Source organism: Leptodactylus fuscus, chromosome 8 (assembly GCF_031893055.1).
Source record: "Leptodactylus fuscus isolate aLepFus1 chromosome 8, aLepFus1.hap2, whole genome shotgun sequence".
Taxonomy (NCBI): domain Eukaryota; kingdom Metazoa; phylum Chordata; class Amphibia; order Anura; family Leptodactylidae; genus Leptodactylus; species Leptodactylus fuscus.
The window spans coordinates 81,709,959-81,726,176 of record NC_134272.1 but is presented as its reverse complement, the minus strand read 5'-3'; the positions used below and the strand labels follow the sequence as shown (position 1 = coordinate 81,726,176).

Here is a 16,218-nt window from a genome sequence, read left to right as displayed (position 1 = left end):
AAAGTATAACATTACTGTGAAACATACACATTAGGTATCCCTGTGTCTGAAAATGCCCGGTCTACTAATAGTTTTATGTACAGTAAACGTCAAAATCAAAAGTGCTAAACCGCTGGGTTTTTCTCTCTGTTTTGCCTCTGAATTAAATAAAAGGTGATCTAAGCAATAAACATTTCCCAAAATGGTATAACTAAAAAGTACACCTGGCCCCACAAAAAAAACGCCCTATACATCCCCGTACAGCTGCAGGGTCACCTGTCAATGTGGCCTTGCAGCTGTTCCAAAACTACAACTCCCATATATTAAATATTTTACCATTTTTTGCCTGAAATTTTTTTTTCCCTATTTTTCTCCTCGTCTTATAGTCCGAAAAATACGGTATATATATATCTCTCTATATTATAAAAATGAATTCTTGTGTATATATATATATATATATATATATATATATATATATATATATATATCAATCAATCAGACTGCTGATGTGCTCCGGCTCTATATCCTGCCCGCAGACTGGACGACTCGTACAATGTGACAGTAACAAGCTGATGTGGTATTACAACTCCCAGGATGCTCATGTGCTCTCCCCATAGCAAGGGAATCTGCTGGGAGTTGTAGTGTCACAGCAGCACTGCCAATGGATATCATTGTATATCTGGCTGCAAGAATTCTCTAGAAAAATGCAAAACCCCAGCATTCAGGTCTCCAAGTTTCCTTCCCCCTTTCCCCTTGGCTACTCGGGCTCCTAAGTATCCAGCCTTTTTGGCCACCCCTGGTCTATAGCCCCCTCTAGTGGCCTGGTAGTGAACATACAAGTACACCAGCATAACCTAATGCCGGTGATGACAGAGATAAGGCCACACACAGTGGGTCATTCCGTGTCAAGTGAACCAATGATTTTTCCCTCTATATTTTTAATTCTTTTGAGATTTTGTCATTTGGTAATAGTGTGTCAGAGAATGCAAAATGTGAAGAAAAAAAGAATTCTAGAAATTTTTTTGGATTTTTAATTGATTTTCAAAGTTCAGAAAAAGTGCGAATTTCGGTGTTTCCTGCCTTTACATTTCTCCTCATAACTTAGGCTAGAAAAAAGATAGAGCAACAAAATAAACGCCATTCTACTCAGAACTATACAGGCTTTCACCAAATATGTCACAAGAGTATCTTTGTTAATATTTTACCCATGTGAACGCAAACACAAAATTTTAAAACGCATTTCCGAAAAAAATGTTTTATTTAAAAATTTCAAAAAAATGCACATGGGCCTGCTATGCCCTTAGCCACATCTGTACCAAAATTCAAGTTGGGATCGCGATGGGATAATATTTTAAAATATAACTATTAAAGTGTCATTCCGAAAATCTTGAATTCAGATCTGTTCAGCCTGTGGCCAGTGAAGTCCATGAAGTGGTAGAAGGCGGCACAAGATTGGCAATGGATGACATAACTGGTTATGTGACCTGTGAATATGATCGGCGCTGGTGGCTGGCTACTGTACTCTCCAAAGATTGTGAAAATGAAGACAATAAAATTGACTTTTTTGCATCCTTCTGGTCCAGCACCATCCTTTGTGTATCCAAGAAAACCAGACATTTTACAAGTCAACAAAAATCAGATATTAACTCAGGTGAAGCCTAACACCATGACAGGCCGGACATACTCTTTGACACAAAAGGAAATGGCCATTGCTAGTAAGCGCTTATGGACAAGATTACATTTCACTCACTAGAAAGGACAAATTGATGATAAAAGGCCAGTAGTTTAAAAATGTCCTATTAATTGTTTGATTAGTTCATATTTTATAGAGTGAGGATTTATCTACTGGACTATTTTTCTTAATTACATGTTTAGTGATATAATAAAAAACAATTGTTACATGTAGAAATAGATGTTATAAATATTGGTTCTTGTACTCTTGTTAACATATAATTAGGATGAGACTATTTAGAAAATCGCACTTGAGGATATGAGCAGCTTTTTTCTTTCGGTTTGTTCAATGCATTCAGGTTGAAAATGCTGAACAAGTCGTGTTCTGATGATAAGATGTATTTATTCTGGCACTTATGGGATTTGTTTTTTGTTTCTCTTTATTGTTGCATATAAATGTTGAATTCAGCAAGTTGTAATTTGAAAAGAAAAAAGGAAGAAGCTCACACAAACATAAAATCAGATGATTCAAGGCTTAAAAAAAAAATTAAAAAAAATTGATCCCAATTTGGTCCCAAGTTGAGAACCTGTACAAATATAACCAAGAACACAAGTAACACAAATGCATTTTTTCACAATTTTAGAACATACGTTTTTTTCACAATTGCGCATCAAAATTTTGAATTTGATTTCTCCAAAACAAAATATAAAGAAACATCGTCTTGTGACATATCAAATGAAAGCCGGTACCGCTCTGAGAAAAATGATGCCTCTCCCACCTATTTATCTTAATTCTAGCCCTAGATATGTTAAAAAATGTAAAGCCATACCAGGCCAAAATTCACACTTTTTCAAAACTTTAGAAGTCTATAAAAAATTAACTGATGAAGAAAAAAATTCAAAACTTTTTATTTGTAATTAAGTTGTACTTCATAAAAAATAAAAATAAAAAAAAATCTAAAGATGTCAGGTAAAAAAAATATTCCTATTTGGATCACTTGATATGGAATGACCCCAGTGTCTAATGGCTGTTATGGTCTGCGGGTAAAGGCAGACTCGGGCAGACACTACCTTACCATTGAAATTGGTGTTTTTGCAAAGATCTCTCCAAGAACTGCAGTAAAAAAAAAAAAAAAAAAGCACCAGTGGAGGACAGGAGGTTGTTGTTTTTTTTTTTTTTTTTTTTTTTTTTTTTAAGTGGATTCCGTCTCAAAATTCAACTGCAAAAAAAAACAAAAAAAACTCTGAACTTATTCCTGTAATCGCGGATCGAGTTCTTATAGGGAAATTTGTGACCAGGAAATGAGCTATTGGGTAAATCACATTTTTATATTAAACATACTTTTAACCATTTTTAATCGTTTTTTTATTTTATTTTTCATTTTCCAAATTGTAAAATCTGTAAAATAAATAAATCTTGCCACTAAGCCTACCATTGGCCATAACCCTGACGGTCTGGAGCAGACCCTAATGATTTGTTTGGGAGTGTGTGACCGCTGCAGAGAGGGGAGGAGATAAGATGTGACATCCCCTATTGATCGCTGTGATCATCAGTGTGCTGTAAGTGAGGGGACTGCTGCAAAGAAACCTCCTACTGAAAAATGGGAAGTCTCTGCGTATTATTTGGCTTAGTGGTCAGAGTCTGCTTTTTAGAATTTTTGTTTAATATACCGTAGATAACATGGGAATTTTTTTTTTTATTTATTTTTTTTAAACTTCACCAAAATGTATTTAAAAATCTGAAAACTTAAAAAAACAAACAAAAAAAAAACAGGTCCCTTTCTCCATGAAAGTAAATATGTAGCATCCTATGTATGGCAATATATGATGTAATTATTATAAAATCCTTTTATTTTGTAGTCTTTCTTCTTGCTCCCCGGTCCCTATATCTGACTGTACATACGAGGATTTTTTTATTTATCACCTTCTATCTTTTCCTATTTGCAGGAACATCACTTACAACGCGCTATTTCGGCACAGCAAGTTTTTAGAGAAAAGAAAGAGAGCATGGTCATCCCTGTCCCTGAGGCGGAGAGCAATGTCGTCTACTACAGTCGCCTGTACAAAGGAGAGTTTAAGCAGCCCAAGCAGTTCATTCACATTCAGCGTAAGTCCACGTGGTGCCGCGGCCGCCCCTGTCATCCTTCCAGTTATCACACAGGCCGCATCTGTTGCTGAGCCACCTGGCCGCTCGCACAGGAAGCCAAGTCTCAATGCCCTCTGTGTAAACACGGCTCTGCTACTGTCTCGCCACATTCGTCTCCCGAGAACGCTCTCCTCCCTATCCCCAGCATGTCAGCCAGATGAAAAGAGACTTCGCAATCTCATCCGATAGGCCTGGAAATAATAAGTAGATCCTGCAATAATTTCTTCTAGGAGACCATAGACTGCTGGCGGCATTGTTGTACAGAACGTCACCAGTATGTTTAGAAAATGGCGGCCTGAAATCGTGCAGGAGTCAGCAACTCTAGCGGTTGTGAAACTACAACTCCCAGCATGCTCACTTGCTCGGCTGTTCCCAGATCTGTTATGGAAGTGAATGGAGCATGCTTGGGGTTTAGCTCACAGCTGACTCCTGCACTCGGGTATGGCCAGTGCGTACAGCATTGGAGTTAAAGGGGTACTCCTACTAAAAATTACAGTAAAAAAAAAAAAAATGTTCTTACTACCTGCAATAGGTCTCCATTATACTCAAAATAAAATCTGTTCTCACTTTCATATAGTTAGTGTGTCCACCATCTGCTCATTACAATTACATTACAATTACAAGTGCTGCCCGGTCTCAGGTTCTCTGTGATCGAATGTGCAGCCCTAGGGTGATCCAATGCTCCATTCTGAAAATTTATAAGACCTCATCTAAACCTATTGGAATGCACTCGGCCTGTACACTTGGTCACATGCAAGAAATCTGACACGCACTCCTGGAGGTGCAACTACTCTATAGTCTCAAGGTACACGCATGCACCTGCCCGGAGCAAAATTAAAGGAGCAAAGCTATAGGGGGAGGAAGTAATTCAACATAACGTATATACTCGAGTATAAGCCGAATTTTTCAACATAGTTTTTGTGCTGAAATTTCCCCCCTCCCCCCCCCCCCCTCGGCTTATACTCGGGTCTATGACCAGCAGCAATATCAATGTATAGAATCTCCATTAACATAGTGGGGAAAAAAAGCTTTAAAAAAAATTAAAAAGAATTAAAAGTAAATCCTTCCTTTCCCTAGAATAGACACAAAAGTAGAAAATGACTGTGACACACAAACACATTAGGTATCCCTGTGTCTACTGAATATAGGGTATCTGCAGTGCTCCTGTTCCGTCCGGAAGGGGTTAATAGGAGCACTGCAGATCCCCTATATTCAGCCAGGCTGAATTCCAAGTGGGGGAAAAAAAACAGTCCTCAGGGAAGGGGCAGACAGACAACCAAAACACCCCCTCCCCTTCCCCAGCACCCAGCATCTACTGCACCCAAAAACTCCAACCATTTTAATTTTTTAAATTTTCCAGTAGCTGCTGCATTTCCCCCCCTCGGCTTATAATCGAGTCAATAAGTTTTCCCATTTTTCTTGTGGTAAAATTAGGGGCCTCGGCTTATATTCGGGTCGGCTTATACTCGAGTACATACGGTATTTCAATTTGTGTTATATCCTCTTTAAACATGAAGCGCACTTGCCTCCCCCCCCCTTACTAGGAATAAAGCTCTACATTTTTTTTCTTTAGTGAATATCCCATATACTGGATGTTCATACAAGGCTGAGGATGAATGCAGAGAATGGCTGATCTACCATCTCCATACCACGTTTGGGTACCTCTTCATTCATTCTTGGTCTGGATTCGGCATCAGCAGCCGTTTCACTAGGCGTCAGGGGTCGCTCATTCACCACATAGGGGCAGCACCTACAGAATCGTCTGCTTCATGTTTTTGCCGTTGATATGATACCTTGTCTCACGGTAGACTAGACCTGTATAGTTCTACGTTTCTATAAACCCCTTTCTATATGATTGGTCTTGTAGCGTTTAATCTGGACAACGAGCAGCCAGATTATGACATGGACTCAGAAGATGAGACGTTGCTTAACCGGCTCAACAGGAAAATGGAGATCAAACCACTGCAGTTCGAAATTATGATCGACAGGCTGGAGAAGGCGAGCTCCAACCAGGTCAGTGTATGGGGGGGACCAAAGGAACAAGACGTGCGACCTTAAAGGGCTATTCATAACAGCAAACCCTATCTATAGGGTAGGGAGTAACTTGCAAATTGGTGGGGGTCCAACCACTGAGACCACCACCAATAAGGAGGACAGGGGTATGAAGCAGTAGTCAGGCCAGCATTTTAATGGGGGTGCCATACAGGGCGAAGAACTAGACAGGAATGAATGGAGGCTGATTTAAAGGAGCAATTCACCTCAAAATCGGTTCCAAAAAATGTGTTTAAAGGGGGAACCACCAATGATTTTTAAGCTTTACCATTGCCATGTGATGGGTAAACAGCTTGGTTCTATACTGATGCCTAGAACAACATGGCCACCTCTGACTTTATACAAGTTAAGGCACTTTTTGCTACTGCAACACGGCCCCATATAACGCAGTGTTTCAGGACTGTTATATTGATGATCTACCTGGTAGTATTGGTGGAGGTCATAGTCCCAGCACCCCCACCAATCAGCTGATTTAGCGGGCCTATTTGTAGTGACTGACATCACCTCTGTGGTCCTTCTACAACTCCGTCCCATTTGGGTGACCCTTCTATCTGCTGATCGGTTGCTATATCTGGAGTCGGATCCCAATTGATCTGATATTAAGGTCATCAATAGGTCGGTCCTGTGCAGGGGGCTACAGAACTGGAAATGTGGGTTCTGACGTTTCTCTTCTTTGGGTTCCATTTTCAGCTTGTCACTCTTCAGGAAGCAAAGTTGCTGCTAAACGAGGATGATTATCTTATCAAATCTGTGTATGACTACTGGGTAAGGAAGAGGAAAAACTGCAGGGGGCCTTCCCTCATCCCCCAAATCAAGCAAGAGAAGCGGGACGGCTCCACCAATAATGATCCATACGTTGCATTCCGGCGGAGAACTGAGAAGATGCAAACGCGGAAGGTTAGATTCTTCTAGAACTTGATATTGTGTGTCATGGCAGATCCCAGTGTTTGTGCTGTTTAACATGAAATCTATGTACAAATCCCCGCAGAATCGGAAGAATGATGAAGCCTCTTACGAGAAGATGCTGAAGCTCAGAAGGGAGTTTAGCCGAGCCATTACCATTTTGGAAATGATCAAAAGACGAGAGAAGACCAAGCGGGAGCTGTTGCATTTGACGTTGGAGGTGGTGGAGAAAAGGTGAAAGTTGCCTTTGTTTTCTGGTTACTGAATCATTCCAGTGTAACCGGACAGAGATCGAACCTGTCATAATCCTCTGTACAGTCTTTTCTTATATCGTTTTTACCCTTTCAATGACAGGTATAATTTGGGCGACTTTGGAGGTGAAATCTTGAATGAAATTAAAATTCCGAAAGTCGAGAAGGAGATTCTTCCCATTCCAACGTCTTTGCACAACGGCAACCATCATAGAGTTTCTGAAAGCAAGTCTAAGGTATGGTGTGCACGAGTGCTATTGCACCACTAATATCTCACTGAGACGAATGTTGGTTTAGGATACGTTATTTAATGTCCATTGCTCTGATCTGTCATAGCATAAGAGCAAAGGACGTTATGACAGATGCAGATGAAACCCTGGGAAGTCTGGTGTCTGTCTGCACAAACCCCCTCATGTGAAAAAACATGATGGAAGCTTCCTTTACTTTATTGGTTATCAGTCTAAAAAATATCGATTTGGGGCTGAGAACCCCTTTAAAGACTTAGCCCAACAGCTCAGTGGTGCTGGTATTCTGTAGCGGTGGTTCCAGGGAAGTGCAGCACTGCTTCTATTACTTCAATAAGAGGGGCTCCACGTGCTCCCTGTCCTCTGCTGTACCTTCCAGTGTGCAGACACTGTTCTTGTAATGGTCACTATTAATCACATGAATGTATTTTTTAGAATCATCATCCTGTGAAAGAGGATGTAGAAGTAGTCCGGATAAAGAAGAAGTACCCAAAGAAGCCAAAAGCAGAGCCCATCGTGGCCCCTCCGCCTCAAGCAGCCTCAGAGCCATTGACAGTAATTAACAAGTGCGATATCAAGCAGTATGACTTCCACAGCTCGGACGATGAGGAGTTCCCACAGGTTCGTCTTGTCACTGGGTTGTCGGATGTTACATGCAGACGTGTAAGGGAAGAGTTGCCCTAATGCGTTTGCTTTCTCCAGGTCCCCTCTCCAGTGTCTGAGCCAGAAGAAGAGAACGACCCCGATGGCCCCTTTGCCTTCAGGAGAAGAACTGGATGCCAGTATTATGCCGTAAGATACTTTCTTTCTTAGATCGATCTATCTATCTATCTATCTATCTATCTATCTATCTATCTATCTATCTATCTATCTATCTATCTATCTATCTATCATCTGGTTGTGTAGCCTTATCAATTGATGTCCTATAAAGATAGGTTATCAGTTGAAGATCATTGGAATCTGATACCCAGGACTGCAGATCAGCTGTGTGACGACCATGTGATCTCCCGTTCATTGGTCACACAATCTGTGAATGTGGTTGAGCAGTGAAAACAAGCTCACCCATTGCTTGGCTGTATGGGAAGAGGCTGCAGGATTCTTACATTTTCTGTAGCCCCTTCTCACAGCTGATCGTTGGTGTCCCAGGTGTTGGACTCCCCCACTATCTTCATTTGATGACCTGTGCACGGTTGATAAGCCTGTAATACCTCTATTCTACCTTTATTTCAAACAGATGAGCTGTCTTCAGACTAGTTCATCAGTATATGATCTTTGGGGGTGCTACACTTGGACCCCAAACTGATCAGCTGTTGTGACAGCATCTGGGCATTAGACGTTACAGCCATAGCGCCAACGGTATAGCGGTGATTCCAGGGAAGTGCAGCGCCGCTTCTATTACTTAAACATGAGTAGCCTGCAGTCTCCTCTTCCGCTGCTGTAGCTTCCAGTGACCAGATGATTTTGTTACTTACAGTTTAGGAAATTATCCGATTTGATCATGATTTTGTCCATTTCCATGAGTTGTTTTAATATTCCAGCTCTGCTGTATTTACCCGGAGAAAATATACTTACTGCTGTCGGTCTGTCTTCTTGGATTTTATTTTAGCCACGATTGGACCAAATGGACGATCCTTCAGATTTGTCAGGATTAGCAAGGCTTCGATATAAGCATTGCTTAACCACTCTCACCGTTCCCAGACGTTGCATAGGGTTTGCAAGAAGACGACTGGGCCGAGGCGGAAGGTATGTTGTTTTTTTAATTATAAAAAGGGGAAAAAAAGTTCACTGTAGTCAAAGGGGTATTCTCATCTTATGACTAGTGTATGCTTTATGGTCATTGGGGTCCGGCCACCAAATCCTGAGAATGAAGAGGCTGCAGCGCTAATGTAATTCTGTATCCTCTACTAAAAGATGTCTTTACACTGTTTGGCAGTCTCGGTTGGACACAAACTATAGCAATGGTATACAGTGGCTTTCATTACCTATAGGCTCTCATGTACGTAACAGTGCACCCATGTATCAGGAAACTACAGAGGCTGATGCTTTCTGATCCACGAGGATCCAAGATGTCGGACCCCCATGGATCTTATTTTGGGCACTTAACCTAAGGATAGGTCATTATTTAAAAAGTCCTGGAAAACTCCTTTAAATCAGACTGATGGTATTGTGCAGGGAAAACCGTGCCTAAGGGACGCAGCCATAAATCAGCCGTGCGACTCTCCCTTCATTCTCAAGATTGGGGTTCTAGAGGTTTAGGTTTACCTGAAATCTCAAAACTTCCTTCTCTGATCTAATGGGATCTTGCGCTCCCTTCTTGTGTTTCAGAGTTATAATGGATCGGTTATCAACGCCGCACGACTCCACCTTAAAGCAGCTTGACCCCGAAATGTTGTCTACTTCTTCAAGCTCTTCCCAAGTTGCACATTCCCCTCCCGATATCTCATGGACCAATGCTTCCGATAACCATTGTGAAAACAGACTGTCTCTATCCGAAATCTTAAGCAATATTAAGTCGTGTCGACTGCAGTGTTTCCAGCCAAGGCGAATACATTTTCAAGACGGTGATAGCGAAGAATGTACCTCAAGGCTTGTAGGACATGCCGTGAGCATTAAGCGAGCGTTACTGAACACCAGCAAGAACGGACTGACAGGTATACGGAGCTGGGCCATACTGGTGGCTGATAATGTGCCCAGTGTCACTATAATACATGCACACACACACACTGGAGACCATCAGGCTTGCATTTTATTTTTAACCCTTTAGTCAGGCTCAAAGTGTCTAACCTCCTTCCATTGCTATGGTAGGAATGAGGATGTCTTTATTTGTTAGAGCTCTTTGAAGATCTAGGGACTCCTTGCAGAGATCCTGAATGTATCGGGAGTCTTACAGGCATTGTTATGTCACTTGCTTTTAAGACTCCCTGCACAAGCTCCTGTTTTTTTGCAAGGAGGGCTTGCATCTTCCCAGAGATGATGAAGAGAAACCACTCCAAAGTGGTGATGTCTGCACGGACATCATGGACTGGGCTTCCATTCACACTGTTGACCCCGTTCTCATGATCAGCGCGGTCTCAGCTATTGTAAATCAAACATTTATTGTGTATAGTCAACATGGGTAAAAAAGTTATTTATGGTGGCCCAAATCATTTAACGAGGACCTTTCATCACCTCCAACAACTTAGTCTCTTTACATTCTTTAATAGATTCAATTTTTTATTATTCTGCCGCTGTTGGAATCTTATCTGTAGCTCCCACCATTCCTGAGAAATTGGTATAGTTGGTTTCAGAACACAAAATACCAGTTCGGGTTTCTACTGTCTGGTGGGTGGTCCTGGGCAGGAGCAGTGAGTCTGGGACCACCCACCTGACAGAGAACCCAAATAGCATATTAGGAGGTGAAATTAACTGCACTGATTGCTCAGGAATGGCGAGGGCTAGAGAAAAAGTCTGACTGTGTCAGTTTATTGTTTCTAAAAGCTGTTAGATACAACTGTGTGTGGTCTGGTTAAAGGGGTTTACAGGCCCCTTATCACATTTTCATAGTTTCTGGTGGACTTGGGTGTCAGACTCCACACAACACATACTGATGACATTTCCTATGGTTAGGTTATCGGTATGAAAATTTAATTTGGGGACAGAAACCCCTCTTTTAATGTTATCCAGGCTTCCTCCTTGCTTGGAATAACGCATTTTCCCTTTCAGTCACAGGGGGCATCACAGAGGAACAGTTCCAGACGCATCAGCAGCAGTTAGTACAGATGCAAAAACAGCAGCTGGCGCAGCTCCAACAGAAACAGCAATCCCAGCAGTCTTCACATCAGATAAATCCGAGCTCACAGGTACTGTACCGCTCAGCGTCACCACGCCCTGCATTAGGGTTTAGCGGTTTGCACACAGATCTCATCTGTCTCCTGTGGAGTCAAAGCGAAGAGACTCTAACCACTGTATGGTTGTATGTGATGCCACATTTCTCCTGTAGTAGACGCTGCAGGACAAATGATTACATAGCCGCCTCCCTGAACAAAGTCTGATGTTGTTTGGGGGGTCTTAGGAGCTTTCAGATTAAGGGGTTGTCCAGAATCAGGTAAACATGGCTGCCTTATTCCCAGCACAGCACCTCCACCCTTGGATCTGAGTTACTTTACCACGTACAATCCATAGGCGGGTTTGGCATTGTTTTTGGAAGAAAACCATCCCATTGTAAAAGGGGTTATCCAAGATTAGAAGAGTGTAGAGATGAGCGAGTACTATTCGAAACGGCAGTTTCGAATAGCACGCACCCATAGAAATGAATGGACGGCATGCAGAGGGTTAAGCGGCAGGACGCCGGCCCAGGCTGCGTGCCGGCCGCTCGCATTCATTCCTATGAGTGCTTGATATCCGAAACTGCCGTTTCAAATAGTACTCATCTGTAGAAGAATGATGTCTTGGAGAAAAGGGTGCAGTCTGGGTATAACCCTGGGCCATGTATTTTGGAATAACACATGGATGTACTGTCTTTTTTTAGGTAAAATTTAATTGTACCTGTCTCTTGCACCCATAGCACTCACCTGTGTTGAAGCAAAGGACATCTGTGGACTTGGCGTTGCTTTTTATGTGTTTTTCCTATGCTTGGTTTATGACTATTGACTTTATTTTACTAATTAAAAGTTCCTATATAAGAAGCTCTCATTAGCGCCATCTACTGGTCATCAGAAGGACTTGTTGATCAAAATCGGGGGGAAAAAATTCTCTCTTTTACTTGCTACTAAAACCAATCTTTGTCATCCTTAGGGCTCTGGAAATTCTGACTGCATGTCCAAGACACTGGACTCGGCCAGCGCCCACTTTGCTGCATCTGCTGTGATTAATGCCCCCGCACCAGGACGTAGCGAAGTGAACAAGGATCAAAGTACCGGCCACAGCAACTTGAACGGCGTCGTACAACCTCCAGGAGGTAAGTGTTGGCCGTTCTGACAGCCATTGAGGGTCAGCCATTGCTTTCTGGGTGCCAATCTGTCTCCCAACTTTTTATAATGTGTTTTTGTACTTCTAATATAATGGCTGTTTTACACTTATACATTTTTATAGGTTTACATTCAGTAGATCCGCTTTCCTAATTCCGGATACTTCTTTTTATATTACAGGGGTGAACAAATCGCTGTACTCGGCAAATGTGGCTTTATCATCCAGCCCAGGGATCTCCGCGGTTCAGCTTGTACGGACGGTTGGACACCCCACCACTAACCACTTAATCCCAACGTTGTGCACAAGTAGCCCCCAGACCCTTCCTATGAGTAACTCCTGCCTAACGAACACCGTTCACCTCAACAACCTCAGTGTTGTGTCACCTGTCAATGTGCACATCAATACAAGGACTTCTGCACCATCTCCCACAGCCTTAAAACTTGCCACAGTCGCTGCCAGCATGGACCGAGTGCCAAAGGTTACTCCGAGCAGTGCCATCAGCAGCATAGCCAGGTGGGTATTGTAACCTCAACCTGACCAGTTCATGTAAAGTTCTGGTACAGCAATAGTCTTAAATCTTAGGAAACCTGACTGACCCCATCATAAGTCAATGGGGGGCATTAAGACCGCATAATGGTGCTTTATGAATATGCCGGCGTCACCCAAACAGTCCTGGTGTATGCCATTAAAGCGCCACAAGTGTTCACTGGTTATGTATGGTATTACATCTAGGCCCCATTCACTCCAATGAAGGTGCTCTGTAATATCTGTCACCTCCTTAAAGGGGTTTTACTATGGATTTTTGAAAGGATGCATTCATGTTTTTCTGATCTTAGACAACACCTGTACGGCCAGGCCCAGAGGTAGCGGACTGCTAGATGCAGATTAATTGCAGAATTCACCATTTGCAATTCATAGAGTGAAATCTGCTGCCAAATCTGTATTTCACGTGGAGCGGCCATTGATTCACAACAAACTCAGTAGCGGAAATTATCGGCAAAGTTACTATGGCCCCAATGTTGTCTTAAGTAACATGTCGCTTACTGACACAAATGGGACCCTCTGAACAATAGCGGATTATGCCTCAGATCATACCCTAAATTCTGCATGGAAAACTTGTGTGTGAATCTGCTCTTAGTGGGAGGCCAGAAATTGTCAGGAGAAATATTTGAGCCATTCTGGCCCTGACAATTCTGGACACCAAGTAACTAGTGACTAAAGCCTGTTACACTTTAAAGGGGTTCTCCGGGAACTGTTTAACCCCTCTGTTTCTGGCTTTGTTCCAACCCTGGGCCAAATGATTTAAAAAGACCTTTGAGTTGCTCCCACCTTTCCCTCCTCTCCGGTACCAGACAGGGCTTTATTTACCTGTAGTATAAGGTCCATCTCTGGTGTTACACAGATCTGAAGAACGCCTTTTAAAGAAATTTCATTTTCCTTTTGAGGCAAGTTGAGAAAGTTCTTCTCCACACTGTAGGACTGCAGACTGCCGGCAACACGAGGACCTGTAATGCTCAGTCATGTGACCACTTACATGCAGGGGCTTGTACAATAGCTCTGTGTATGGTAGAAGCTGTGTTGGGCGCTACCTGTATGGGGAAGAACTGATAGGTAGCAGTGCTGAGTGTGGAAGGGAAGGGTGAATGCAGCAGATCCGAGTGTGGAAGGGAAGGGTAGATGCAGCAGATCCGAGTGTGGAAGGGAAGGGTGGATGCAGCAGAGCGGAGTGTGGGGACATTTAGGGTTAGTTCACATGTAAATAACGTGTGGCTTATTTTGGCACCGGGAAAAAAAAGCTTCCTAATTAGGAATCTTTTTTTGGACCTTGCCAAGCTTTTTTTGGAGCTTTTTTTTTTTGTAAAATTTTTGCAAAAAAACGTGCGGTTTTCGCCTCTCATTCACTTCTATTGCTTTCTTCAGGCGGAAAGGTCATGTTGCTAGCAGGAAAAAAAAAAAAAGCTAGCATTCTACATAGACTAACATTGTATGGAGGAGGATTATGACGTGGATTCCGCTGTCAAAATCGTCCTCCATGTCCCCGTGTGAACTAGCCCTTAGGCAGCACGGTGGCTCAGTGGTTAGCACTGCTGGAATCCTGGGTTCAAATCCTGCCCAGGACAACATCTGCAAGGAGTTTATATGTTCTCCCGATGTTTTCGTGGAACTGATAGGAATGTAGATTGTGAGCCCTATATGGGACCTTGGCTACGGAATATGATGGTGCTATATAAGTAAACAAAATGAATGTGGCAGCAGAGGCGAGTGTATAGAGGCGCAGGCTGTATACAGAGGAAACTTGTACGTAGCAGAGTTGTAGGTGTAGAAAGGCAGTGTATGTATAGGGAAAATTGTGGCTGTTTCACCATTGTGTGTAGGGAGAACATGGCGGTAGCAGAGCGCTGTGTGAAGGAAAAGTAAGGGCTAGGTCACACTGAGTTTTTTTGGCAGCGGATTTTGACGTGGAATCCGCCTCAAAATCCGCTGCCAAAAAGGGCTCTCATTGACTTCAGTGGGAGCCGCTCGCTTTTTTTTCCCCGCTAGCTAGTAGCAGAAAAAAGAGAAGCAACATGCCCCTTCTTCCCGCGAATTCTGCGGCAGCCTCAGACTCCTCGCTCCAGATTAGGCCCATTCATTCGCGGCTAATCCAGAGCATAATGCCGCAACGGAATCTGTAGAATCTGCCCCTAAATCAGCATCAGAAAATAGGATTAAAGAAAAAAAAAAATCCACAATCCCTGCCTGGTTTTAATAAATAAAATGGTCATCCCCGTCGCTGGCCGCACTAACAGCCTTGTCCATTTCTATTGCAGAGAGAACCACGAACCAGAACGGCTGGGCTTGAATGGAATTGCAGACACGACAGTAGCCATGGAGGTGACATAACTTCAGACCATGGACTCGTCCTGACCTTTTTCAGACTTTTTTTTTTTTTTTTTTCCTTTTTTTTTTCCACCGAAATGCAACCCTTGCAACGCTCTTTGGAACGGAGCGTGCTTAATACGGACCTAAAACGGACTGGTGTATGGGAGGTTCTCCCGATATACTAATTATTATATGTACATTTTGTAAAATTGGAGAAAAAAAAATCACTACCTTGTAAAATAGTTTATTTGTATCATTCATATTCTTTCTGTTACTTGAATAGTACATATTCATCCTCATCATCCTCATCATGCTTTTGCACTTGAATTTGCAACTGAATGGATATAGAAAAAAGCAAAAAAAAAAAAACAACCCAATCTTTAATGGGATCATGAGCATGAAGCGGGGTCCTGCATCACTTGTTTTAACTATTTATTTTGCCATGTTTACATTTTGTATCTTGTACAAATAAATCCAACTTTTGTGTCTAAAAAAACAAAAAAAAATAGAAAAAAAAAGTTTAAAGTGCCCCCGTCACCTCCGCAGAGCACTGGCGGCCATTTTGCAGGTGGCCTCCTCTAGAAGCCAATGGCGTCAGGAGGCCCTTTCGTGCTACGGCCAAGCGATGGGTCCACTTTAAAGATTTCATAGGTAGGAAATTGAAAAAAAAAAAAATCTTGTCATTTTTTTTTTTTTTTTTCGAAAAGGAAATGTAAAGTTTTCACTTTGTTCATTTTCGTTTCACAATTTGACTTTTTTTTTTTTTTTTTGGGAATAAGCGGCACCGTCAGACATGAAATTTGGGGGCAAAATAGTATTTTCTACGAACTGTGCAGGGGGGGAGGGGTGGATGGAGATGTACGAGGAGGAAACGATTCATGTAGAAATTCACTTTTTTTCCATATATTTTGAATGTATATTTCTATTTATAAGTCCGGTTTATAAGAGCAAATCTACACAAAGTCTATGAAAGGAGAAGAATACACAAAAACAAGCGTCCGGCATCGGAGTTGGGCGGCCATTTTTCCTTTCTTTTTTTTTTTTTTTTTTTTTTAATCCAGAATTGAATATTTTATTCAGCTTTAACACCCAGTCTGAGAGATTTTGGGGTATTGCATTACATAGCACTGCAATAATCTGAGGTTTCCTATAGAGCCATCCC

At 42.2% G+C, this 16,218-nt stretch overlaps 1 protein-coding gene across 1 annotated transcript in view; it reads left to right on the top strand.

Moving 5' to 3' along the window:
• The window catches only part of EPC2 (enhancer of polycomb 2), a 34,864-nt gene extending 19,159 nt beyond the window's left edge, over positions 1 to 15,705 (top strand). The window contains exons 2-14 of the mRNA XM_075284525.1: positions 3,598 to 3,757; positions 5,664 to 5,809; positions 6,539 to 6,745; positions 6,837 to 6,985; positions 7,106 to 7,238; positions 7,683 to 7,868; positions 7,950 to 8,039; positions 8,854 to 8,990; positions 9,573 to 9,898; positions 10,950 to 11,086; positions 12,021 to 12,183; positions 12,374 to 12,707; positions 15,005 to 15,705. Of these exons, the coding sequence (XP_075140626.1) occupies positions 3,598 to 3,757; positions 5,664 to 5,809; positions 6,539 to 6,745; positions 6,837 to 6,985; positions 7,106 to 7,238; positions 7,683 to 7,868; positions 7,950 to 8,039; positions 8,854 to 8,990; positions 9,573 to 9,898; positions 10,950 to 11,086; positions 12,021 to 12,183; positions 12,374 to 12,707; positions 15,005 to 15,077 (2,241 nt within the window). The 3' untranslated portion in view covers positions 15,078 to 15,705. The remainder of the gene's footprint in view (positions 1 to 3,597; positions 3,758 to 5,663; positions 5,810 to 6,538; positions 6,746 to 6,836; positions 6,986 to 7,105; positions 7,239 to 7,682; positions 7,869 to 7,949; positions 8,040 to 8,853; positions 8,991 to 9,572; positions 9,899 to 10,949; positions 11,087 to 12,020; positions 12,184 to 12,373; positions 12,708 to 15,004) is intronic.
• Positions 15,706 to 16,218: the final 513 nt, after the last annotated feature.